The sequence below is a fragment of the Colletotrichum orchidophilum genome (genome assembly GCF_001831195.1).
Source record: "Colletotrichum orchidophilum strain IMI 309357 chromosome Unknown Scaffold_112.1, whole genome shotgun sequence".
Classification (NCBI taxonomy): Eukaryota; Fungi; Ascomycota; class Sordariomycetes; order Glomerellales; family Glomerellaceae; genus Colletotrichum; species Colletotrichum orchidophilum.
Genome location: NW_019173068.1, coordinates 97,666 through 122,838, shown reverse-complemented (window position 1 = coordinate 122,838; position 25,173 = coordinate 97,666). Strand labels below are relative to the sequence as shown.

Sequence of the window (25,173 nt, the reverse complement as noted above, 5' to 3'; positions counted from 1 at the left end):
CGCGCCGACTTCCCCCCCAATCCCGTCGTCTTAGTCAAGGAGGGCATCACCGATGGCATGGTGTCCGTTCCCTGTCACCTTATCAAAGCCGTGCCGCATTTGTCACTGTATTGACTCTGGTCTGTGTAGGGGCCTGCCACAAGGGATACGTGATGAGAGCCTTTCTTTACCGGGAGGATCGAGACTGAGCTAACATCATAGCCTCATATGCAGCAGCGTGAATTGGGAGACAAAAGGTATCAGTCGAATTGTTATACATATATGATTTCTATTTATTGTACAGTAAATTCCTGGTTGGATGCGATGGCCCAATCCTACATGTATACAAACGCTCTACTCCTCCTGTCCCGGCAGCAGGCCATAATCGTGAGCAAAGGCCCAGAAGCCATGCTTTGAAAAGCGACCGGCCTTATCCGCGGCCTGAGGCCGAGGCTGCTTGCGGACGGTGTCGACCAGCTTCTTGGCACCCTCAAAGTCGTGCCTGTGGACGAGGGACCGGAGCAAGGGATCGAGCAGCGGCAGCCCGGGCCAGATGCCCCAGTCGTCAAGGTCGTAGACGACCTCGAGGGCGCTGTCGAGGTCGCCGGCGCGGTGGTAGTTCTTGATGACGCTCTCCCAGAAGACGCGGTCCGTCAGGGCCCGCGTGCGGGCGCGGCGGTCCGCGACGAGGGCGCGCAGCGAATCGAGGTCTGGCCGGCTCCGGTTGACGTAGTACTCGACCAGCATGGTGCACATCTCGGTCGACGGGTAGATGCGGGACTCGCGGAGGTGGGAGAGCAGCGCGGACACGGCGTGCTTGCCAGCGTCGCCCGCTCGGACGAGGACGTGGAGCATCTTGCCAAAGGACTCCTGATTGGGCTCGATGCCGCAGGCGGCCATCTCGGAAAAGACCCTGTCCATCGTCTCCCGCTGCTCCTGCGGCGTCTGGTCCGGCAGGTCGCTGAGGGCCGCCTCCATGATGACTGTAAAGGTTGCTCCGTCTGGAGTGATGCCCGCCGTTTTCATGCTGGCGAGGATCCTGTCCGCCTCTTCGTGGGCCCCCTTTTTGAGCATCCGTGACAAGAGCATGTTGTAGGTGTAAATATCAGGTGTTATGCCCTTGCCAGTCGCCCAGTCCAGTACCGAGCGGATCACTTCCATGTTATCCCGCCGGAGCAGCCCGGAGATGGCTGCGTTCACGTTTGAGATGCCCGGCTCGACGGCCCTGCCTTGCGTGCCGTTCTTTACTGCCGTACTCCACGCCCTATCCATCTCCTTGAGGGCAGCCAAGCCGTCGTGTTCGCCGCCGAGGAGTCCGAGGGCGGCGATTCTGCTCGACCAGATCTGCTGGTCCAGCTTGACCCCTGCGTTGGTGATAAACTTCCACAAGTTCTCAATCGGCTCCAGCCTTCTGGCTTCCTTCCAACCACTCATCATGGACGTGTATGTCCTGACCGTCGGGACTATGCCTAGGGTCTTCATGTACGCCAGTATTTCCTCGGTCAACTTGGGAAAGCCTGCCCCTTGCAGTCCGTACTTGCTACACGTGAGGAATAGGATGTAATCGAAAAGGTCCGGGGAGCTCTGTAGTCTCAGAGTCCGGTCCTTGTCATTGGCCGGGTTGATCAGGTCTCTCCAGGCCTGCTGGATCGCCGCAGCGTCGTTTGCGCGAAAGACTGTCTCGAACCGCCGGTGCCACAGGGCATAAGAGAATCGGACTGCTGACTTGGTTTGGTCAGGTCTCCCGGTAGAGACAGTATCCGACTCCTTCCACGTCCCGGGAGCCACGCGAGTCACTCTCCAGTCCGCCCGAGGTTGGACATAGCCCCAGAGTTCGGAATGGTCCCGGAAGAGTTCCTGGAGCATGTCTTTGTCAAATTGCTTCACAATGGGATCAAGCGCTTCCAACAGAGGCTGAGCCTCCTCTTTCGCCTTGGTGAGCATATGCTTGGGCTCAGACAGCAAAACATATGTGGCTACGAGGGCGGGTCCAAGGCCTGAAGTTTCGTTGGTCGCAAAGAAGGGAAAGAGCGCGCGGATGAGTTTGTCGGGTCTCTCGGTCCCCAGCAAGTCTCGTCGTGACGTGAGCCAGAATACAGGTTCCGAATCTAGGCCGCTGTCGGCACGCTTCAAGCCCGAGAAGTGTTTCCAGCATTCCACGAGATCGTCCAGCAATCGATCCTCGACAGGCTGGTTCTCCGGGTCGGCTCGAGACGAGATGATGGCCCGCACGAGTCCATTGATAAGTTCAAGCCGCCTCACAACCCTTCTATTATTCAGATGAGTATACAGCTTGCAAATCTCCACAGTTTTGGGAAGGTCTGCGGCTTCTATCGTCGCAAACTTGATTTTGATAATGTGTTGTATTGCTTGGCTGGTCGTGGTGATGGTAACCTGGGGTAGATGGGCACCCGACTTTTGCGACGCCACAAGAAGCTTTGTCGTTATGAACGTGTATGCCTGTGATGCAAACTCCAGATCGGATATCTTCTGTCTCTGTCTGCGTTGTATGAGTTGGCTGAGCTCGTCGGTAAGCGAGTAGAGTTGGTTGACGCCGGGGCCGGGGTTCGGAATTGCCTGTGTGGGCTGCTTGCTGATGGTCTCTTCGAACAGATCCAGCACTCTCTGTCTCGCAGTGTCATTGCCTCCGCTTTTGTGCTTCCTCGTGGGTGGTCGCGGCGCTTTGTGTTGCTGGGGTCGGGATGGCTGGTCCAAGGCGGCGGACGGGAAGCTCGACGTCGAGTTTGGTCGGACAGCGCCGATTGTCGCCGCGCCGGCCAGGAGCCTCGAACGGCACTGGGCGCATACCGTCCTCGAGGCGAGCATGGAGTCGTCTGGCGCCCGAGTGCGTTGGCGGGGGTAAGGAGTGTGCGACGACTGGCTTCTCGGTGGTTGCAGTCGCGAAAAAAAAAAGCCAGGTCGGGGCGTCACTGGAAAAGTTGCCGACAGCGGGAGGGACGCACGTCGACTTAGCGGCCCGGGATGCCGCTGGCCCCAGCTGTAGCGCTCAACCGTCTCGGACAGGAGAGAAGCTTGGGCCATTCGCTTCACGCAAGAGCTATGGGCAAGATTGCCGAAACAGTGAGACCGCTCCATGTCAAGTATTACACATTTGTTTACTCGTACTCTCCTAACGTAAGATTCGCCCAATGGCGGACTATCAAACGAAGAGTTGAGACGAGGGTTCGGACCGGAAATCGTTTCAAAGCAAATGAATCAATTTAGGAAAGTGGTATATGTCCCTTGTCCCGCGCTCAAGTTCAAATCATCCAGACATCATCCTTTACATCTTGGAGATTGTGGCCTCAAACTTGCCATCAATCTCGCGAATCTTCTGCGCCGATCTCTCGTACCCGGGCTCCTTTTTGAGTCTCTCAATGTACTCAAACACACGGGGGTGAGCCGCCTTTGCGGAGCCGCCGGGCCAGCTTCCCAGCCCGTCGAAGCGGGGCTCCGCCGCGATGAGCGCGAAGCTGAGGAGGATGTCGGCGGCCGAGAGGTGCTCGCCGCAAATGTACTTGCCGCCGTTGGGCGACGTCTCGAGCATCTGGTCAATCAGGGCCAAGTGCTTCTTGGCGTTGGGGAAGACCATCATGCTGTAGATCTTGTTGGCCACCATCGAGGTGATGGGGCGAACGAGGAAGGGCACGTTATCGGATTTCAGAGCTGAGGGCTGTGAGCTGGTCGTTTGCGCCATGAATCAGCCAAGACTCACCTCCAATGACAAGAGACAGAGTGAGGACCGGGAGCAGACTGCCCTCGACGTAGTGAAGCAGATACTGGCATCTCGAGTACCCCTCAGTCTCGCCGCCAATCTTGCCCTCCTGGCCATCCTTCCACTTCGTGGGAATGAGTTTGGTGTTCTGGCCAAAGTGCTCGCACAGGTACTGAGTCATGTAGCCGCTCTCAGCCAGCTTGATGGACTCGCCAGAACCAGTCGGGAAAATCTCAATCACGGGCGACTTGCCCAGGGGGTGGACCTTTGCCAGCTCGGGAGGCGCCAGCAGGGTCTGCTTATTCCTGTGGAACACTTCGACCTCGTAGTCGATCTTGAGCTCCTCGAGGAGCCAGAGGATATTCTGGGCTCTCGACTGCTCCAACCTGAGGAGTTGATGAGCTCGGGATATACTTTTCCAGCGGACCACGGATTCGGCTTACCAGTAGAGCTTCACCTTGGGCTTCTGCTCACTTGCCGCCATTTTGACAATGTTGGTTTCTTTGGGAATGTGTTTTCAAACGCACGGCTTATTTGATGTGAATCAACACCACGATACAAGATCTGAACGGCAATTATAAGGTTGTACGCCGAGGTCTTGTGCCTCACTTTATACGTCACTACCTTAGCTCATCGGAAGGCAGAGGGCCCGGCCCCACCGAGCTCACCTTCAGGTGTTTCCCAAAACAAAAGGCACTTGGACCGTACGCTGTCGGACGGTGCTCCACAGTTTAGGCTTGCCTCGGCCTCCAGACCTCGGCATCGAACCAGATCCAGTTCTCTAGACCATTGAGTCGGAGGAACTGCCTGCTCCGAATTGCATACCACATTGAGTCGCCGATCTACTGTGGTTACACCGGGTCTGGCCTACGACATCCAAAGATCTCCAAGTACGCTGAGATGAGCGGACCAACCCATGTCTGAAAGTATTGCGCTATTGGTGCTGATAAGAAGGCTCGAACGCAATCACAGATTGAGATTGAGGAGCCATGCCAAAGAGATAGTGGAATGACAACTTGAAAAAAAGGCAATTGGAAGAATTGGTTAAAGTGCAAAAGGTTAAGCGTCAACGACAGGATTCGAACCTGCGCGACCGAAGCCACAGCCTTAGCAGGGCTGCCCATTAACCACTCTGGCACGTTGACTCGTGTTGCTTATGTAAACTATGGTGCATCGCGCGTATAGAAAGCGCAGTCTAGCCGCAGCTGGCGAGCACGGCAACTCGCCTAACAGTGTATCCAAGACTCTAACACTGTCGACTCCAACGGAACATAGTCACTACAGCACAGTGCTTAAAAGTGTCAATCTCTGGCTAATGCCACCCACTTATTGGTAGATGCCTGACAGTCGAGGCAAGACATCAATTACCTAAGCAGCCGACTCCCAAGACTCGCGATGCATTGTGCCATCACGCAGCTTCTCGCGGCACATTGACGAGCGAACAGCCATTGCCACTCGAACTCCGCAAAACCTCGTCGGCCGACCGACCCAATTCCTCTCAACTACGCTGAGAACCTGGTCTGATCATCAGTCAAGATGGCAGGCCACCACCACAGTGAGCCCCAATTGACGCCAAAGGAAGACATACCTAGAGAGCAGACACTAACTCGATCAAACTAGAGCTGGCCCTTGACCCGGCCCTGGTCAAGCTGGGACGTACGTGGGACCCCTTCCTTCGAATCCGATGCGAGACGATCCATTGATCCGCCGTGCAAGAGGCAGAGGGGAGTGGAAGGCTGACCTGAGAGCGACCAACAGACATGCAGAGCAATAGACACATCTTCTTCCGCTGGACCCCGAGAACCGCCCGCATCACCTTCATGTACGCCGTCTTCGTGCCGTTCGTCGTCGGCTACATTGGCTACAAGACCGACGTGAGCTGCCCTCGTACCCCCTTTCGGCGACTGCATGGCAGTCGGAACGCCGGCATTACGCATACTGACCGATGTAGGGCCTCTGGGACCTCCGGGCGAAGCGCAAGGGCGACTTGATTTATGAGCGATAGATGGGGCACGATACCGAGGGATGGACTGTGCAGATGGGCCCGGAAAAATGGGCTGTGATGCAAGAATGAAACATCAAACAAGTACAACTTTTCTTTGAGTGCAACGTGAAGATAGAGAGATCACTATCCTGCTTCATTGCAGCTGTAGATTCCACACACACTTTTGAAGCAAGCAGCCATAAAGCCCACAACACTTATACGCCGCCTGGTATATCCGTGACGCCGTGCCAAGTACCAAATCCAAATTGCCTGAAAACAGACATTGAGTCGAATCACCACCTATCCAGTCGTCTGCCTCGACCCCTCGACCGCTCCGGCGGATCGTCAGGCAGCCTCTCGCCCCGCCTCCACTCTCCCTCGGGAAACCCACCGTCCCCGAACGCAGAGCGCCGTCGGTCTCTATCCCAGCCCTGCCGTCCCCCGAACCCAGCATCCCGACGCGGCCCCTGCGAGGGCGGTCCGCCCATCGCGCCCCTGGCACCGAACGGGCCCGCCACCCTGTCGTTCCGGACAGTCAGGGCGGGCGCCACCGAGCCGTCTGGCAGCGGCGGCAGTATGGCGCACGAGACGTAATCTCCAACCACAAAGTTGAACTCCTTGAGCGTCTTGTCCTTGGCCAAGTCTGGGTCGTCTGCCAGCGCGGCCGCAGCGCCAGACATGTGAACGTCTCCCCCCTCCTCATCCCCTTCGACCTCGCCCTCGCCGTTGGCAGCCAAGAGCGCATCTGCTGTGCCGTCTCCGAGCACCACGCTTCCTAGGTCCTTGACCATGAATCGTGGAGCCTGCGCCTGTCCGTGATGGTGACCGCCCGCATTGGCTGCCGCATTCCGGGTGTCGGGGTAGATGAGGCGAAAGGCGAGCCTCGTGCCCACGCAAGGGCTCGGTAGCAGTGCCGGGTCTTCAGCTGTGATCAGCTCGGCGAGCTCGCCCAGGCTACAGTCGGGCCATGTGTGTAGCGGCAAGGCGGCTGGAAGGCTCCTGGCAGCGAACTCGTCTGTTCTACAGCTCTGTAAGCGTTCTGTGTCTGTTATCAGATATCTTTGGGGGGGGGTTTCCAACATACCTGTGGAATGAACCGTTTTTGTAGAAAAGCTGCAGAAGGAATGGTGTGGTATCCTCCCGCTGGTGGGAAGCCATGCCGACGACGGTAGCTGTCTGCGTGTGGGCCAGCCTGGCCTCGGGGTCTCGCAAGACGTTGGGAAAAGGGACGACGTTGAGGAGTACGTATACAGAGGATTGTGTGGAGTAGTAGTGAAAACAAGCTCGAATCTTTGGTGACAAGCTCCAGGTCCCCTTGCGACGAACAGGTACAAACAAACGCGTTTTAGGGCCCCCAAAAAGGGATCTCAAACGGAAAAGGAGGGCAGAAGAGCGGGAGCTAGTCCTGCTGCAGTCGCCGCGTGCGTGGTGAGTGTGAGTAGTGTGTGGTGTGCGTGGACGAGGTGCGGGCGTGCGTCCCTCCCGACTGGAGTCAAGGTCGTAGGCGAGTGAGGCTGTGCAAGTTAAGCGCGATCTCTCAAAGCTTCCATGCATGGATCGTCCACCACACGCAGGCGCCGTCCCGAAAGTAAGCTTTTTTCTTCTATTTTAAATGAACAATCCGGCAACGCCTTACCCGACTACTTCCCCATTTTGTTCAACGACATCTCATCGGAGTGGAGGCGAGTTCTCTTTGGAAACGGCGGCCGAAGACATTTTTGGCGATACACACGACCAAACGGACCCACCCGAGACACACTCTGGCACACCGCAGACAGCAGCCGTAGCAAACCCCGACCGACCGACAGCCGCGACAGCGACCAACGCCAAGATGGATTTCGCAGCCCTCATGTCCAAGGAGCTGGACAAGTCCAAAAAACCCACCACCACATCGGCCTCCTCCTCCTCATCGAAATACATCAAACGAGCCGACGTGGAAGCGAAGCGCAGGCAAGACTACCTCGCAGAACAGGCCCGCGTCGAGGCCGAGCGGGAAGCCAAAGCCGCCGCGAAGCGCAAGCGCGAGGAGGACGACGCCGCAGAGAACAAGATTCGCGAGGAGAAGCGACAAAAGCTCGCCGAGGAGTCGCGGCGGCGGCGCGAGGAAAGGGAGGCGGAAGAAGAACGCGCACGACGGAAACGGCTGGGGCTGCCGGAGCTCGTCAAGGCCGTCTCCGAGGACGATGATGACGCCGCCGTCGAGCAAGGCATGGAGGACGTGCCCGATGGCGAACTGGCCGAGAAGCTGCGCGCGCTGGGTGAGCCGGCGACGCTTTTCGGCGAGGCCCACGGCGCGAGGCTGAGGCGGTACCGGCGGCTCACGACGGTGGTCACAAAGGGTCCCATCCCGACAACGCTTCAGCTGGTGGAGGAGAAGGACATGAAGGTGGACGCGGCGGTGCCGAAAGACAAGGACGGGCGGAGGTGGCTGTTCCGGCAGCTGGCTTCCTACTTCACCATGGTCTTGACCGAGTACGAGAAGGCAATGGAGGCGGAGCGGCGCGACACGACGGCGAGCAAGACGGCGTACAGCGCCATGGTGCAGAGCCGCGAGAACCTCAAGCCGGCATGTCCCACTAGCATCCCCCCTCACGACATCAAAGCATGACTAACGATTCCCCAGCTCTTCCGCAAATTCGAAAAGTACGACCTGGACGACGACCTCCTCGCGCCCATCATCGAAATCGTAAAGGCCGCGCAGGAGCGCCGTTACGTCGACGCAAACGACGGCTACCTCCGCCTCTCGATCGGCAAAGCCGCCTGGCCCATTGGCGTCACCATGGTCGGCATCCACGAGCGCAGCGCCCGTGAGAAGCTGCACGACGGCGAGCGCGGGCACGTCATGGGCGACGAGGTCACGCGCAAGTACCTGCAGAGCATAAAGCGCCTCCTTACCTTTGCGCAGGTCCGCTGGCCGCCCACCGACGTGCGGCAGTTGATGGGATGATGAGACGGAGACAAAATACTAGATGACGATCCTCGACCAACGCGGCACCACTCATCACTCCATATGTCCACTACGCCCTGCCGCGCTTTTTCTCAAGGACGACGCATGACGAGGGTGGCCACAGATAATGGAGAGACTCGAGGCGGAACGAAGGAAAAAAACTCTTTTCGAGACTCCTAGGCGTGTCCCGGATCGCAAGTCCGGATGGAACTCGAACGGTGGTTGAGGGTGGGACACGACTACGCAAAGTAGCATGCCTTCCCACCCCCTTACTGCTACATGATTTCCCTCCTCCCCCCCGACCCCGAGTTCCCCCCCCTCTGCTCGGAGTCTCGCCACTCCTCAGCGATATTTCTCTGCTTCTTCTTCAAACCGCATTGTGTAATATCTTGCTCATACCGTCGTCTATTCTGGCGGATGTACTTTACTCCCGGCCATCGGGACAATTCCACCACACGGAGTCCAGGGTGAGAGGGGGAGGGAACATACGCAACAAGGGCAGGAAGGCGAAAGCGACATCCTCTGTGGCCTGTGCCTGTTGGGTCCATGGATCCATGGATATTGATGGAGAAGGGGGGCAGAGCGGAGACCTTTGGACTGCCTGATGCAGGCTAGAAAGCAATTCCAACCCACCACCAAGTGACCACCACAGCGACCACCACAGCGACCACACCCCTCCGCCTCCGGCCCCTCCCCCTTCCAGACCGACAGGGTTCCTTGGAGACCTTGCTCCAAATCCCTGAATACGGTGGTCTTTGCGTCCCTGACTCCCTTCTCTTCCTCGGCTGGAGCCCCATTTTGTAGACTCACCGGCTCTTACTGGCGGCACCTCTCCTTTTTTTTTTTTTTTTCTTCGGGCGAACCTTTGGTGGACATCGTTGACGAGCGGGAATGAGAAAGACGGAAATGTCGCCTCGATGTGATCTTGAGCCATCCCAGTAGAGAGAGCCCACGTTGCAAAGACGGAGCAGGTCATCATCGCACGTCTTTTTTAAGCCCTCGAGGCTCATAGTGCTAGTCGGTACTTTATGATCCATCCTCTGGGGCCTTCGGAGAGGGGGGCACCTGGTGGGCGAGGAACCGATTGGCACTGTGCAGGGAAATACCCAAGGCGATACAGGGTCGGGTATCGTTCATAAATCCGTCGGTAGGGTAAGCTTAAGTTCTCTAGAAGGCACGCATACGATGGGCGGATTGGCCACAGTTCGGGCGACGCGTATCGGGTAGTAGCTGCATAAACGATGAATGGAGAGAGATACGTGCATTATTCCCGGCCATTTCCCCAAGCAGCGCCTCCTCGACTTTTTTCTTGACACATTTCTATGCCTGCTGCGTAAGCCTCTCAACCCATCGGGTCCGGGGGTCCCGCGATTAACACCACCGCCTGTTCTTTTAGCCGCTCCACCGTCCCCAGTGGCCAGTGCCATGTCTATGTCTAGCACAAAAGTGCCATGACGTCTGAATGATCCCACGGCACAATTCGAGTGTTGGCAGGCGTACGTATGCTTCTTTCAACACGACCAATAACCTGCCGCCAGACCGCCCAGTCTGCATTGGCAGTCGACCACCCAAACTTTTTAGGCTTTTGCGACTACAGCGCCAAGGTGGATCACCAAAAGTGCCCCCGGGTGTCAGCAATCAATTCGCATGCGCGCCAAGCTCTCGCGTCCGACCCGCGGAGAAGGACAACCACTCGGCCGGTATCACCGCCGCAGCGGAGGACCATCAGCTCATGTCGCCGCCGGCCACCGTCGGTCGGTTGGCTTGCTCGAACCAGAGCTCATCGATGCCTTGCGCACCGGCGTGGGCGTTGCTCTTGCGGGTGTTCTTGACTTCCATGTCCGCCGCGATGATGCTCATACGCCGGATCCGCTCCGTGGCGTCCCGCTCGTAGGCATCAATCGTGTCGAGGACCAACCTTTGCAACGTTGCTCGGGGGTTCGGAGACACGGCGACCAACGTCTGTGGCTCGTGCGTCAGTACCGTGCGACTTCACACTTTCGGGGGCCGCGGGTGTGTCCCACGCTCACCTTATCAATCGTGTTGATGCGGGCCTGCAAAACCCCGCCCCGGATCATGGTGACGAGCTCGTCAATGAGCGGCTTGCCGGGCATGGCAAATGCTTGCTCCAGACTGCTTAGGGTGACGCAGGAAAAGGGGATAAAGTACTGCACGATGCACTTGCTCCGGATCTGGGAGTAGAGCGTCGGAACGTGCTTCTGGAGGTAGAGGTCGAGGAGGTAATCCGCGCGATACGCCTCCAGGATGGCGAGGCATGCCGAGTACCGACCATTGACGAAGAGCGAAATGGCCTTGCGGATGTGAGGTTCCAGTTCCAAAAAGGTTCTAAAGTTGTGGTTGTCGAGGACACGAGCCTGGAGCTCTTTCCGGTCCATGGTTGCCAAAGCCAGGAGGCCGCCGTACACTGCCACATCGTTGGGGCTCGCAATATTGCTGTAGTCCACTCCCTCTTTGCCGGCATCCGTCTGCAGGAAGCTTTTGGCCGCCTCTTCAAACTTTTCGAGCCCCATGAGGGCGATGCCCTGGACGATCGTGACGTAGGGTTGTAGGCCCTTTTCCTCGTCACCGTTCTGGACGCCGGTGATCTTGCTGAGATTGGCAATGACCATGGGCCATTCCCGACGCTGGAGGGTCACATTGACGAGATGTTTGCCAACGTCAATGATGTGCTTGGATGTGCTCACGTCTGGGCGCATCCGACTGTAGGCCTCGCCAGCGTTGTTGAGATCGCCAATGCTCTCAAAGTGACGGCCCAGGTCCTCGTTTCCCATCTGCCATGTCAGTCAGCCTGTGGACGTGTGGAGCCACGATGGAACGGACAGACCCGAATGCTCTCCTTGATCAGGTTCATCTTATAGCCCTTTAACTCGCTCTCGAGGTTGTGAGTCTTGACCTTGTTGGCCCTCTCCGTGGTGTCGACCCATTCCTGGTCGAATGAGGCTTCTGGCTCAGAGGGAGCCGCGATGTGGATTAACTCAAAGGCATCTCGGTAACGCTGGATATCTTGAGCCTGCTTGGCCTCGGCGACTGCAGCTTTCAGGGCGTCGACGCAGAGCGGAACGCATGTCCGGCCGATGAAGAAGAGACGTTCAAAGCGGGTACGACCTGTAGCAGTGGTGAGAAGCAGTCACCCCCTGGAGGCGGCGGAGCCTTGGCACGCGGGCAAAAGGGGGCGGAGACGCGGGGAGGCTGAGCGTCTGCGGGCAGCAGGGCGCAGTCTAGGAGAAACAAGGTTGAGACGGGCTGAGGGAGGAAACATTGATTCGTACCTGTGTAGTTCTGAATGTACAGATCTAGATCTAGCTTTGGAATATCTGGAGAGTAACAGCAGCGTCAGCAGGGACGCGCGTCTTGGCACCGGCTTCTTATTCGAGACGGATCGGATAGCTCCGTTTCGGTGTAGGGAGAGACAGTGAGGTGAGGCTCAGCTTGGACGCGAGCAAGGCTTAGGCGACGCACCTCTGACAATGACACCTCCCTGATCGTCCATCTGGGTGAAGAAGGTGAGCAGAGCGTTGGAGTCGACGCTGGCGTTTGCGCTAGCGGCAGCCATGATGGAGATTGCGATATCGTATCAGGCGACTCGAGTTGATGGCCCCGTGCGAGCTCCGCCAAATCTTGCTCAGAATAAACGTCAGCAGGGGGGGCCAACAGCGAGCGAAGAATGTGTGTATCGGTGACACTGATGAAGGTAGGCGGTAGGCGGTAGGCGGCACGGCGTACGGGGATGTGTGCCGGGCGGCTAAGCGAGGTGCGGTGGCCGATGTCACCGATCGCGAGTTAAAGCTGGCCCAAAGGGAGTAGGTGGATATGGTTGTGAATGGTGGAATGCGTGGAGTCTCGGGAATGAGGGACTTTCTGGCTGGTCAGGGTCGAGGTAGTTGGAGAAATCCAATAGGCTATTCGCAGAGTCTCCTTGGGTGGACGGGCGACAGTGACATTTGGGGAGAGGGGCGCAGGCCTGCCCGTTGCAAGGTACCAGGCGGGAGGGAAGCTCATGGAAGGCGATAGCCCGAGAGGGCGTCGACTCAACTCACCTCGTGGAACTTGCCGCGCTGTGTGTGACTCGGCGGCGTGTGTGACGAGCAAGGCTGCCAGAGATGGTTGATGCCGGGTTGGGTGTGAAGGGGATGGAAGGAACGAGGGACGGTGAGCTTGAGCTCTGGGACGGGCAGGTAACAGGCAGGTAGTCAACGGTCTGTCGCAAATGAGCGCAAGGGACGGACGATGGTGACGAACCTGGTCTTTTTTTTGCGGGGTAATTGAATAAGGAGGGATTGGAGCATTTGGGGGAAGGTGAGGTTCCTTGGCGGGTCTATCCCGTCTTAGCAACCGCTTAATCACCCAGGTGCAGGTGCAAGTGCAATTTAATCAGACAACTCGTGTTGAACTTTGAAGCAATAGAGTGTGGTGCGACTGCACCGTAGAGGAGCAGGCAGCAGCGACAGAGGTCACAGAAGTAGAATATCCCCAAAAGTTACAATGGCGATCTTGCTGAGCCTTTGCGCCGATGATTGGTACGGTAGCCATGCGTGCCAGATACGGCAGTCGGTCGATCACTAGGATTAAGGGACAACGTCTTGGCGATAAATTGTCCGCAAATGGAGCTCGGCCTACGGTGTCACGGTGTACACAGGAAGTATCGGTAGTCCATGTCTGCAAGCCCTGCCACCTTTTGAGATTGAGGAACATTCCGTGGAAACTAGAGTCGTGACAGTGCGCTTTCGGTCAATGTACTACTTGTGCAAATAGTGCAGAGCCAAAGGAAACGCTTAGCGGCTAATCCGCTCGGGTGGTTGGAATCACGACGGGGCCGAGGAACCGATTCAAAATTGCAGAGACGGCCGTGAGATTTGCTTCCGAGTCCACAGGCACTAGAAACCTTTAGCCTCTTACTTCAACCAAGCACCTTGTTATCTAGTCAATCCACTTGGGGAAAGGTACTGGTAGACAATCTTTCACTTGAACTGCACATCGCACTGGACCCGCGGGTGCACTGATTCGTTTGATGACCGAGCTTGGGAAGGGTTGATGGATGGAGAGCAGATGCTGATGGGCCAGCAACGCAGCATCGGGACTGGGCCATCTGGTTTGGGATACCTACCTCAGCATGGGCCAGGGCCAGCATCGTGGCCGGGATTCGGAGCAGAATCCAAATCGAAAGCGCTCAGCAGCCTGCATATCCGTACGGGCAGCAAGCAAGGCACGCCGCACACCACAGTGACCACACCACACCTGAGCCAGAGCCACGAGCTAGGAGGTGTGCTCGGTAAGGCCAGCACCAGTACGTACTCCTCTTAGTGACAGATACAGGGGTCGGTAGTTGGCCGAGGGTCTGATCCAAGAGGACGAGGGAGACTTGGGATGTTGTGTTGTGCTTCTGCGGCTTGCTGTAGGCGATGCGCTGCAGGCCATGCCTTTGCAGGATGCGTGACCGCGGCTTGGCCAGCCCATCTTACGTGGACAGGCTGCTCGAATTCGGTAACATTGCTGGCGGTAGTTGCAAGTGGTGGCGGCCCCCATCTGGTATTGGCATCTCGAGTCATCCAAGCTCGGTTTCCGGTAACGAGATGGGCTTGACTTTGACTGGCCGATGTTGACGGGCCTCAATTGCAAAAGATCCCTGCATGGCAGTCTCGGATTCAGCTCGAGTTTCCAGTGAATAATTGTATAGACGACAGCCCTGATTTGACGAGAGTGTCTGGTGTCTGAATGTTGTGCCGTCGGGGCAACTCTGCACTTTCTGCAATTGAGAGAGTGCGACCGATGGAGGTTCGGGCTCAAGGTTCAAGCTGGGATTAGGAGGGCCGGAGCAAGGTCAGGGTCCTGGAGGAATAGAATTGAGTGTGGGAGTGCGAGTGTGTCGCGAGCAATGAGCGCCCAGCCTCGGGCCTGTCAGGTTATGGGTAGATTCTCTGTATCAATGAGCGTGATGTGGGGGGGGGAAAGGTTGGGTAACTTGCTGCGAGTGTAAGAGCGAAAGTGCCATGTGAGTCGAGAGTCATGAGTGTATCCATAACGAGGCCCAGCGACATTGGACGTTTTGGTGGACGTTGGATAGCCCGCGTCTGTGTCAGGAACGCCTGCTCGGGACCTTCCATGAATTTGCAGCGTGCAAGCCAGCCCGTCGCCTGGCTAGCCCCAACAAGTGGGCGTTGTGGGCGTTGTGGGCGCTGTTGCTCTTGTGGGCCGAATTGTGCCACAGTGAGGTAAGGCAGCGTTGCGGTCGGGTTGTGTGGCCCCTGCGCTGCCCTCTCCGGCACCTCACTCTGGCGCGTGCCTCTAGAGTCTCGACTCTCGACACAATCTGGAATAGATTTTAGTGAGATGCCGCTTCCGATGCATTAGACACGAGACGGACGAAGGGAATGGAGAGCTAGCCGGCCATGGTGAAGCAGACGAGTCGGATCCAAGAGACGAGTGGCCCTGGCATATTGGTGCTAGACTTGGGGCCGTATTTGGGACGAGGAAACGTGATGTTGCTTAGGTTTCCAGGTTCCTCCAATTCCATTGATTGCCATGTGGATTGCAGGTGAAAGATACGTTCCTTTGGGAATCTTAGCGACACCTGGCTGGGAAGTCTGGGCTGTACGGGCCACCTTCCCCCCGTCTCGACTCTCCATTCTGGGGGTGTGTGTTATGTTGTATGTGCCTTCCATCTCTCGCTCGCCCGCACTGTGACTTGCCCATACAGTGCGCCCCATAATAACCCAGACTTCTGCTATCTTAGTGGCCAACACATGCATTGAATGGTCTGTCCTCTCTCTCTCTCTTTATTCCTCGAAATTTTGCGGAAATAACGAGGACGGGCAAAGGGCGCGAGGGGAAAAAAGGTAGGTAACGTGGCCGTTTCCTTGATTTTTGTCAGGCATCCGCTCACTCCTGGGGGCGTGTATTGCAATGTAGCGGTGTCTGCGGTGGTGGTCGGCGGCCAACCGAGGGGGTCTTGGGCCAGTTTTGCAAGCAAAAAAACCGCGAGAAAAACGCTGGCAATTGGCAGCATCCAGATCTGTTTGATATCCATAAGAGGCTCTCTGATATTCGATGCATGTTGTCAAGACAAGCGCAAGCGCGAAGGGGCGGGGTGGAAGTCTTGGCAAACGAAGGAAATCGAGCGTGCCAAGACTTTTGAGACCCAGGAAGCTCTTGCCTCCTGTCCCTGATGTGCCGCCCCCCGCTCTTGGGCTGACGCGTTTTGGTGGGAGTGGGAGTGGGAAGCGTCTAGCCCGTCACTTTTTTTTTTTGCTTTTCTCTTTTTCTGGGCGTGCACCTGCCACCTGGCCGGGCTGGAAGGGAGGTGGTCCGCGGGTGCGATGCGCTGTCGAGCAGTGGTTCCTCGTTCGTCGTCTCCCCCCCTCCCTCCCCCCCGCCCCTTTCTCCCCTTCTCCCTCCACTCCCCTCTACCACCCCCGTCCAAGCACACCCCCAGGGACTCTGCTGGTCTACCACCAAAGCACGCCAATCTGAGAGCAGCTCGCCCGCGAGAAGAGAAAATTCGTCGTCAAAATACACCACAGACACGTCCCCAATGACGGATGCCAAGACTTCAGAACCTCATCGTTCCCTCAGCCCTGGGCCCTGTTCCTCTGTAGGGCGGTCCATTTTGACGACGTCCCGTCCGCCATGCGACGGCAATCCACAAACGAAACCCTTTTCGAATATTCCATGCGCTTTCCATCCCACTGGTCTGCATTCGCTTCGGCCTTATGGGGAGGGGAAACGATCTCACGATGCCGCGCCAGATGCTAATGGTATCATGGTGCACCCGTCAGAGGCCAAGAGTCTCCGAGGGCACCACGGAGAGAGAGGAGAGTGGGGAGTGGGATCAACCCCCAAAATTGCTGGAGATAACCCTCGGTGTTCCTGGAGGGGCGTGAGCCATGTGCCCACACAAACACAAACCAGACCCGTTGCTTCATGACACTGCGAGGCGAAAAGACCGTTACTTGCCTTCGCCGCCGTCGTCGTCGCCCGTTCTTGGCCCTGGGCAAGCCCCTCTCCGAGTGACCTGCTCTCTTTTTTCCCGCCGCCCCCCCTGCTTCGCTTCCGCACTCCACGGTCTACATTGTCGTACAGACATCGCCCTGTTCTCTCCCCCCGTCACGATGTAAACACAAACGAGGCATTGGACCCTCGATCCCGACCTCGCGAAGATTGCGGCGTGCTGTTTGGGTCACGAGTGGAGGCCGATGGAGGGGCACAAGTCGCAGATGAAAAGGCAATCGCAGATTGATGCTGTCGTCGAACCACGGCGGACATGACTGGGAGCAAACCAACCCTTCACTCCGTGACAGAGGCCATTTCTCATGCGATGCATGGGATGGGCAAAAGGCTGAAAGCCCACGGCCGCGGAGACTGGGCTCGTTAGTAGATCCGCGGACGGTTTGGGCAGCAGGCTCTGCCCCTCCATGTTGGAAACCGAACCTGCGTGCCAGTGCCTGCTTGGAGATTCGTCTGCCAGCTCGGGGGACCTGCTGTTTCGATGAGCCTTAGCACCCCAGGTGTAGGGGTTGGATGTGGCCAGCAACTCGGGCTCTCAAACCACGTCCCCTTTCTCTAGCTTTTTTTCCTCTCCCTTTTTGTCATCCTTTTGCGCGCTGGACTGGACTAGATGCAGCTTTGCCCGCAGTGCATAAGGGGGTTTCCCAGTCGCAGTTCAAACGGGGGCCTCCTGGAAAGCGCCTCCGAACCAATGGCATCCCGCGTGTTCGGTCAACTAAGAAGCCGAGCCTGGCGTGTAAGTTCAATCAGTCAGCGTTACCTGAGATGAGAGCCTGACTTTTTCGTTTACCCCCGTTCCAGCTGCTAATCCATGCGAAAGCCGACGAGGCACTTGAGAAGTGGTCTACCGTTTGGCAAGGCAAGACAAAGCTCCCTTGTCGATTGAAACCCAAGTCCCAAGCAGCCACGAACACTTGTCTTGGCCTACGCTGTCGGGTCACGTAACGGCGGCTGCCGGTGGACCGTCAGACTTGGAGGCTGGAAGCGATGGATCTACCGGACGAGGCCGGGCGGGATGATTCATTCCGTGGCGGTCTGCAATTGCGGTACGGGACCGAATGGCTCGAAAATCCAAGCCAACGGTTGGCCTTGAGCAAGATTGAAAGACAACAAAGATACACAAAGGGGAAAAAGCATACGTACCCCCGGTTCCACCCTGCATCCAAACGCATGCACGAACACCGCTGGTGCATGTTTTTTTTTAATTCCTCGTCCCCCCTCCTCCCATCTCCAAGCACCAAGAAATCCACCACGCGAGGCCGTAGGCCGCAGACCAGCCACTGCGCATCAAGCATGCATGGCCTTGCGAGGTGCGACTGACTGACATGTAGATTCTATGCAGTAGTACCATCGGTTCGACCAAGTGGAAACTGGCCCGTTTTCACGTCCCTCGTCCCAGATGAATCTCCATTTGAGCACAAAAAAAAATTGGGCTGCATTCCCATCACGAAAGAACTCCGCCTTTCCCTTCTTAATTCTTCCTCTTCCAGCACAATCAACCGGGGTTCTCTCGGCTGCTGCATGCTCGACTCGCTCGCCCGTCCCGTATATTATTCGTTGCGCAGGAGACAACGGCGCATGCTCACAGAGTGATCTTCCCGCGCGGTTTCCTCAGAGGCAATTGTACAGGTGCGGACACTCTGTGGCCGTTACTGAGACGTTTTGCCCACCGCAATCCCTTTGATGACAACACAGTCATCAGTCGCAGGGCAAGCCGCAACGCACGTTATCCCCGTTTGGCGTCACTTGCAAAAGAACCCTTCCATTCTGATTACACTTCTCTTGCACGTACCGGATAGCACTAATGAGCAATCTAGCCTACTTAAACTCAAGACTCCCTAGCTCGAGTTGCTTAAGATAGAAACACAGAAGCCCCAAGCTACTCCGATCTCGTCATTGTCCCTCGGGTTGTCCACTAGAACGGGCGCTTTTAAGACGGGAACAAGCCTGGCCCTTTGCAGCCGGAGCTCGAGTCACCACCACCACCACCACCACCACCACCCCGGAGTCGAGGGTCGCCGACTGCCACAGTTGTTCAGGCCATTTCTGCCCACCACATGTAGTGCATCTGTGCAAATGTTGTTAGGATGGCCTCTTTTGGAGGTAGGTCAAAGTCAAAAAGTCGCAGCTGCCGGCGGCCAGGACCTCACAACCCTGAGCTCTTCTTCGTCCGTTTTGTTTCGTCTTGGCTTTCCGCACATTTGCTGCAGCATCCTCGTTCCTCCCACTCCTCCCAGCGGAAAGGTACATGCGGACAAAGAGCAACGACACTCACTTACAAGACGCGCTCAGTCACTCCCTCTACTAAGCAATGGAGCACATTCAATGCCTCCCACGGAGTTGCTCTCCCCATCTACCCATTTAGTGGACGCCGCCCGCCAAACCTGTCACTGACCAAATGGCTGCTGTCCATCTGTCGCCTCGACGGAGCTTCCACCAGACCATCCAAAGGTAAAGGTACTTGCCATGATCCATCTACCCTGCAAATAGATACCCCCCTCCCGGTCCCCCCGTCGGCGGGCCCTTTCTCGGTCCCCTCTCCAGTTCCCAATCTCTCATGTCTTGTCACTTTGGTGCTTCCGCCCACCCCCAAGCCATCCCAAGCCATGCTGCTTCTGCTTCTGCGGCTGCTGCTTCTGGCAATTGTGCCTCTCACTTCTTGCTCTGCTCGCCTTACCTTAATTCATCTTGGCTTATTGGTCTACTTGGTCTGCCTTATGGCCGCCCCTGTTCCTCGTCCATGCCTCCCCCCCCCTTCTCCACCACCACCTCACCCTCGTACCGATCCCTATCGCCTTTTCGTCCTAGCTTCCCCATCCCCCTTTGCGACGGTTTCGTATTGTCTCCGTTCCCTCTCTTCTCGACCCTATCCGCAACCTCACTTGCTGCTGCTGCTGCTGCTACTGCCGCTGGTACATACACACCCCTCCAGCTACCGCACAAGAGCACCAACACCACCACCACCACCACCACCACCATCATAACCAGGGCCCCTACCTGCTGCCCGCCAGATCGTGTCCACGTCCTGCCCCGTGTGTCGAATACGTATTTTCCCGTACTAAGGTATTCGACCGCGCTACTGGGACTGCACAGTGCGGGACCATATTCCCCATACCCTCGAGTCGTGTACTCTGCTGTCTCAACCAACCCCGGCCGAGACGCTACCTACCCGCTACGTAATCCATCCTCGCGCTCAGCTTTCCGCGCGACTTATACCTGCCCTGCACTGCACCGCACCCTGCTCGGCCTTAAACAAGGGCCTTCACCCCCCCAGCTGCCCAGACGAGCCCAGCAAGAGGCAAAAGATCCCCCGGCTCCTCTCTGGTCCTCCCGTTTTTGTTTAAACTTATCTTCCTTCTATCCCCCGCGAAGTCTTGGCACACGTTTCGTTCTTCTCATGTTCAAGACTTGATCAGTCCGAAAGCCGTTCCTAGCGATTGGGTTGGCTTATCGGACCACGACCCTTGTACTATCAAATATGCAAAGAGCTCGTCCTCCATAACTGCACTTACACCGAGAACCGGGCGCTCGACCGAGCCAATACAACCACCACCAACACCAGCGTCACCTCTCATTTTATAAATCATCTTCTTGCCGTAGGGCAGCTCCGGCTGGGCGACCTGTTTGTCGACTGCAAAAATGAGCCCTCCGTCTCAGCCTGCCAAGGCCACCACCACCACCACCAACAACAACAACACCAGCAACAACTCACCTCCCGACTCCCATTCTGGCAACATGTCGGACAACGAATCTGCGGCGCCTTCTGCCAATGGCTGGCCAGTCAAGGAGCCGCCCTCGCCGAGCGGAAGTGTCCATTCTGGCTCTGACATGGACGAAAAGCCCGGCGAACCTGGCTCCAACGCCCCTGTGCAGAAGCGTCGCCGTGTTACCAGGGCTTGCGACGAGTGCAGACGCAAAAAGATCAAGTGCGATGGCAAGCAGCCTTGCACACACTGCTCGGTTTACAGCTATGGTTGGAGAACCCCCCGTGACTGCTTTTGGTGGACGAGACTTGGCTGACCATCCTTTTAGAATGCACATATGACAAGCCCTCCAATCGGCGGAGAAACCCAGCACCTCAGTATATTGAGGCATTGGAGAGCCGCCTGCAGCGCGCCGAAACTCTGCTGCGCAAGTTTATTCCAGACGTCGACTTGGCTGACCCGACGCTGGATCCTGCCGTCCAGCAGGAATTCCGCAACAGAGAGCACAGTCGAATCCAGAGTGCCAAGCTCCGGCACGACCCCTTTGTAGCCCCCGAGAAGGAGGAACCCCAGCTCCTGTCCATGATTGAGTCCATTGGCCAGCTGGACCTGGACGACAAGGGCGGCTGGGACTTTCACGGCGTATCGTCCGGTGCCGTCTTCCTGCGGCGCATGAAGGAGCATTTCAGAGGCATGATGGGCCCCATCACAAAGGTGCCGTTCCTACCACGGCCAGACAGACCCGCGGGCCTGATCAACTTGGACTCGCCAGCATCCGCAGCCAGCTCTCCGTTCGACTCGTCCATATCTACCGCCCCGGAGCTTCCCCCGAAGGAGCTGGCCAGGAACCTCTGCTATCTATCGCTCAACTGCGCGACGTGTCTGATCCGCATCGTCCACGTCCCAACCTTTTACCAAATGCTTGACCGAATCTACGAAAAGCCATACGACGATTACACCAAGGAGGAACACAGGTTCCTGGGCCTCCTCTACGCCGTCATGGCCCTGGGCTGCATGTACCGAAACCTGGACGAGAACGCGCCCCCTGTAGCCTACAAAGAATCCGTTGACGCTGGGTAATTCACGCCTCGAAAAGTTCTGGGGAACGTCACTAACACCGCACAGAATGAAGTACTATGATACCGCGAGGCGCATCCTGCAAGACATCACAGAGTGCCGAGATTTGACCTCGCTGCAAGCCCTGCTCTTTATGATTCTTTTCCTGCAAGCCACCTCGAACCTGAGCGGATGCTACGCGTTTGTTGGCATCGCCCTCCGGTCGGCCCTGCGTATAGGCCTGCACAGGTACTTGAAGCACGAGAAGATTTCCGTCATCGAGCAGGAGGTGAGGAAGCGAGTGTTCTGGGTCATTCGCCAAATGGACATCTACGTCTCGGCCATGCTCGGGTTCCCGCTGATGCTCAACGCGGACGACATCGACCAACCGTACCCCAGCGAGATTGACGACGAGTACATAACAAACGACGGTATCCTGACACCGCCACCGGGCACCTTTTCGTTCTTTGAGGCGTTCAACGCCCACACTCGCCTGATGGAGATCTTGGCCAAGATCCTCAAGTTCGTCTACCCCTTGAAGGGGCTTGGCCAAAGCGTCATGAAGGGCGACAAGCCGGGGGCGACATACCTCATCAGCTACACCAACATTAAACGGATCGAGGCCGAGTTACAAGAATGGTACGAGGTCTTGCCCGCCCAGTGGAGGCCGAGACCCGACGGCCCCGTGGAGGTGATTCGGTATGTTTCCCGAGACCAGACTGCTCTTGATGACAGCTAACACATTGCAGGGTGCGCCATTTGCTGCGCTTCGCCTACGCACATGTCCAACTCGTTCTCTACCGTCCGTTCCTGCACTACGTCTCCCCTCGCCTCAGCATGGGAAAGAACGTTGACGAGCTCTCGTACGCCTGCGCCGCAGCCTGCATCAGCGTATCGCGAAACATTGTGCACATTGGCATTGAGATCCGCAAGCAAAACGTCTTGGCCGGCCCGTACTGGTTCATGCTGTTTACCGAGTTCTTCGCCATCCTCTCCCTCGTCTTCTACTCCATCGAGAACCCAGAAAAGATTGGATCGGCAGAGGTACTGGAAGATGCCATTGCAGGCAGAGACATGGTATCGAAACTGCAATCCAAGAGCCAAGCCGCCGACAGGGTTACAGAGGCCCTCAACGTAAGTCCTTTGACCATCATTCTTGGCCGCGAATACTCACGTACACAGGTCCTGTTTGAACAATTGCCCGAGAGGCTTCAGGAGGCCAAGTCCCGGCCCATCCCTACAAAGAAGCGATCGGCCCCGGGTCAGAAGGCCAGTTCGATGCCGGTTCACGGCCATCCGGCCCTGCAGCCGGGCATGGGCCAGCGGCGTTCCGAAGAACGCAGCCGGCCGTCGAGCGTGGTGATGGCCCACGGAAGGTTGGCGCAGGTACCACTCCGTGGCTCGTTTGACGGCGTGCCCATTTCCGAGGCAGGATACCAAGACCCGTCCCTCGCGAGCAACATCCAAGACCTCCTGGGCATGGACATGTCTTCACGGGCAACGCCCGACTCGGTGAGCACGTCGGCCAGCTCAACCCAACGTCCGCCACAAGGGTTCCCGCCGCCGCACAATATGAACCACATCAGCAAACTCGACTCATTAATGTTCCCGTCAGAAGATCCGTTCGCTTACCCTAATCAGCCGATGATGGAACTGGGATTCCAAAAACCCGGGCCGAACAACGTCAGCGGCCCGCAGGAAACGTTCATGATGCCCGGCGTATTCGACGACATTGACACCCAGCTGCTCGGCCAGTCTCCCGCATACTATCTGCAGGGTCAGGGTCAGGGACAACAGCAGCAGCAGCAGCAGCAGCAGCATTCACACCACCAGTCTGGTTACGACCTGTCGGGCATGTATCAGCAGCACTCGGGCTACTCAGGTATGCCCGATGCGGCTCGGATCGAGCAGGCAAGACGGGCGCACATGCAGCAGAGGCCTGCAGAGCTCGACAGAATGCTCGCAGAGACTGGCTACCAAAGCAACTGGGCAGGCATGCTCGGCAGGAACGGATTTCAGGGCCTCTAGGCACCATTTCGCTTCAAGTGATACCCAGCATTTATTTGGAGCCCTGCTAGTTCAGGGTGCGATTTATTTTGGGCGGGGGTTTTTCAAGAGAAAAGGAGACACGGCCGTATCGATCTAGGCGTTCCGGTCATACTTGACATGGTTTTGATCAAGTTTGCATGGCATCCATCATGTGGGAGGGGCTTCTATTACAATACACCACGGCGGCTGAGATGTCTGGATTGGTGAGGCTTATATAAGCCTAGATTTGGTTGGGGTGGGTGGTCAAGGGACGGCCGCAATGTTCATACGCAGGAGCGCGCGTGCGCACAGCAAGTGTATGTAGTTGCCATTACAGCTAGGAATACGTGACAATGGGACATGGTATTACCAAGACGGTCTGCAAAGCAAAGATGGGGATGGCATTGGTGGGGTCAGGACAATTGAGGGCACGACAAAAGTGCTCCAGGGACCCGCGAATGTGCGGTAAGCCGCCACAGTGAACACCCACTTACGACACAAACGGCCCCCGAAGTTGCAGCCGCCATCGAATGGAGTGCAGGTCGCAGGGCAGGGCATTGCAGCGCACCGCACCGCATGGCGCCGCATCGGAGCAGCGGGCTTGCAGGATGGCCCCCAGGAGAGGCACGAAAGGGTATGGTATCCGTAATCCGTAAGGCATGGCGCGATGGACGGCGCTGCGCGGGCGCCGGCGGCGGCGGTCGCGGCGTAAGCTCCCACCCAAGCCAAGCGATTCCAGAACCTCCACCTTCTTCCGATTGGAACTTGGAGGATCCCTGAAACCTGAGAGTCAAGGGCTGAACTGTGTAGACATACCGGCTGGACCGATGCGAGAGACAGGTTTCCAATAATACAATGGCCGAAATAGGTGCTAGAAATGGCGCCGCCATCCCACGAGGTCAGTAATAAAGAGCGTCAGTGCTGACGAGAGGGAATCGTCCACGTACAGTGTACGCCCGACGGGCACTGTAGATATATCTCACCGTTGCGGTCGACCTTCCTGAGCGGTGGAGAACACAGGGTCGGGGACCGATGGGGCTAGGCCGCAAGCACCAGCCAGGCACCTGTCAGCGAAACCAAGTCGATTGAGGTGATTGGATCGTGGCGTTTTTGTCCCTTCCCTCTGGGCCCTCTAATTGTCGACGAAGGCATTCCACAGGAACAGACTTGGTCTCCACATTGGAGGCGACGCTAATAGAGACGGGGCTTGATGGGCATCTCCGCTCCATCCTTATCAGAGTCGCGTTGCGGGGCGCCTCTTCCCGACGCCTCTGGGCTCCATCTGGCATCACCAACTGGCAATGACCGCTATCCTGCGCCGTCTCGGCACCGAAGAATCGGGCCCACGAGAATGGCTTGAAGACCTATCCATACCCAGCCACCGATTCGTATGGATACACTGTACATTATCGTAGGCACCGTCGGGCGTACTCCATTCCTGGACAGTGCGCCCAAAGAAGGCACATTTCGCGCAGCGAAGCGTCGACGCGGGACTAACCAACGCCAGCCCGCCCACCCTACCATGAGAGAACCGCTTGCCAGTTCGCACACCCGAATCCGCACCACTGCACCACACTCCTGGCTGCCATTCTTTAACCGACAGATCCAGTCCTTCCGCCCTGCGGTGACCCGTACCCTTCGGACGCACCGAAGAAGCGGAGAGCCCCTTTGCGCTAGAGACACCGGCTACCGGACGCACGTACTTTGTGAAACTGACCTTTACAACTGGGCTCTTGTC

The 25,173-nt window shown here is 57.2% G+C and overlaps 7 protein-coding genes across 7 annotated transcripts; 3 read left to right on the top strand and 4 right to left on the bottom strand.

The window, feature by feature from the left end:
• Nucleotides 1-333: 333 nt before the first annotated feature.
• CORC01_10931 (pentatricopeptide repeat domain-containing protein) lies at nt 334-4,178 on the bottom strand (the record flags this gene model as incomplete). Its single annotated transcript, XM_022622558.1, has 4 exons — nt 334-3,037; nt 3,267-3,645; nt 3,695-4,080; nt 4,138-4,178. 4 exons carry the CDS (start codon nt 4,176-4,178, stop codon nt 334-336), a joined length of 3,510 nt encoding a protein of 1,169 aa, XP_022470969.1.
• Nucleotides 4,179-5,230: 1,052 nt separating this feature from the next.
• CORC01_10930 (uncharacterized protein) lies at nt 5,231-5,699 on the top strand (the record flags this gene model as incomplete). Its single annotated transcript, XM_022622557.1, has 4 exons — nt 5,231-5,249; nt 5,315-5,350; nt 5,453-5,568; nt 5,646-5,699. The coding sequence occupies 4 exons, from the start codon at nt 5,231-5,233 to the stop codon at nt 5,697-5,699; spliced, it is 225 nt and encodes a 74-aa protein (XP_022470968.1).
• A 272-nt stretch (nt 5,700-5,971) lies between these two features.
• On the bottom strand, nt 5,972-6,836 carry CORC01_10929 (Sin3 associated polypeptide p18; the record flags this gene model as incomplete). The annotated part of the gene is made up of 2 exons (XM_022622556.1): nt 5,972-6,698; nt 6,763-6,836. The coding sequence occupies 2 exons, from the start codon at nt 6,834-6,836 to the stop codon at nt 5,972-5,974; spliced, it is 801 nt and encodes a 266-aa protein (XP_022470967.1).
• A 673-nt stretch (nt 6,837-7,509) lies between these two features.
• On the top strand, nt 7,510-8,625 carry CORC01_10928 (Prp18 domain-containing protein; the record flags this gene model as incomplete). The annotated part of the gene is made up of 2 exons (XM_022622555.1): nt 7,510-8,217; nt 8,302-8,625. 2 exons carry the CDS (start codon nt 7,510-7,512, stop codon nt 8,623-8,625), a joined length of 1,032 nt encoding a protein of 343 aa, XP_022470966.1.
• Nucleotides 8,626-10,350: 1,725 nt separating this feature from the next.
• CORC01_10927 (26S proteasome subunit RPN7) lies at nt 10,351-12,199 on the bottom strand (the record flags this gene model as incomplete). The annotated part of the gene is made up of 5 exons (XM_022622554.1): nt 10,351-10,587; nt 10,656-11,417; nt 11,471-11,751; nt 11,916-11,960; nt 12,106-12,199. The coding sequence occupies 5 exons, from the start codon at nt 12,197-12,199 to the stop codon at nt 10,351-10,353; spliced, it is 1,419 nt and encodes a 472-aa protein (XP_022470965.1).
• A 5,413-nt stretch (nt 12,200-17,612) lies between these two features.
• Nucleotides 17,613-17,840, bottom strand: CORC01_10926 (uncharacterized protein; the record flags this gene model as incomplete). The annotated part of the gene is made up of 1 exon (XM_022622553.1): nt 17,613-17,840. The coding sequence occupies one exon, from the start codon at nt 17,838-17,840 to the stop codon at nt 17,613-17,615; it is 228 nt and encodes a 75-aa protein (XP_022470964.1).
• Nucleotides 17,841-20,286: 2,446 nt separating this feature from the next.
• On the top strand, nt 20,287-23,435 carry CORC01_10925 (fungal specific transcription factor; the record flags this gene model as incomplete). The annotated part of the gene is made up of 4 exons (XM_022622552.1): nt 20,287-20,620; nt 20,680-21,427; nt 21,477-22,106; nt 22,157-23,435. The coding sequence occupies 4 exons, from the start codon at nt 20,287-20,289 to the stop codon at nt 23,433-23,435; spliced, it is 2,991 nt and encodes a 996-aa protein (XP_022470963.1).
• Between the last annotated feature and the right edge of the window lie 1,738 nt (nt 23,436-25,173).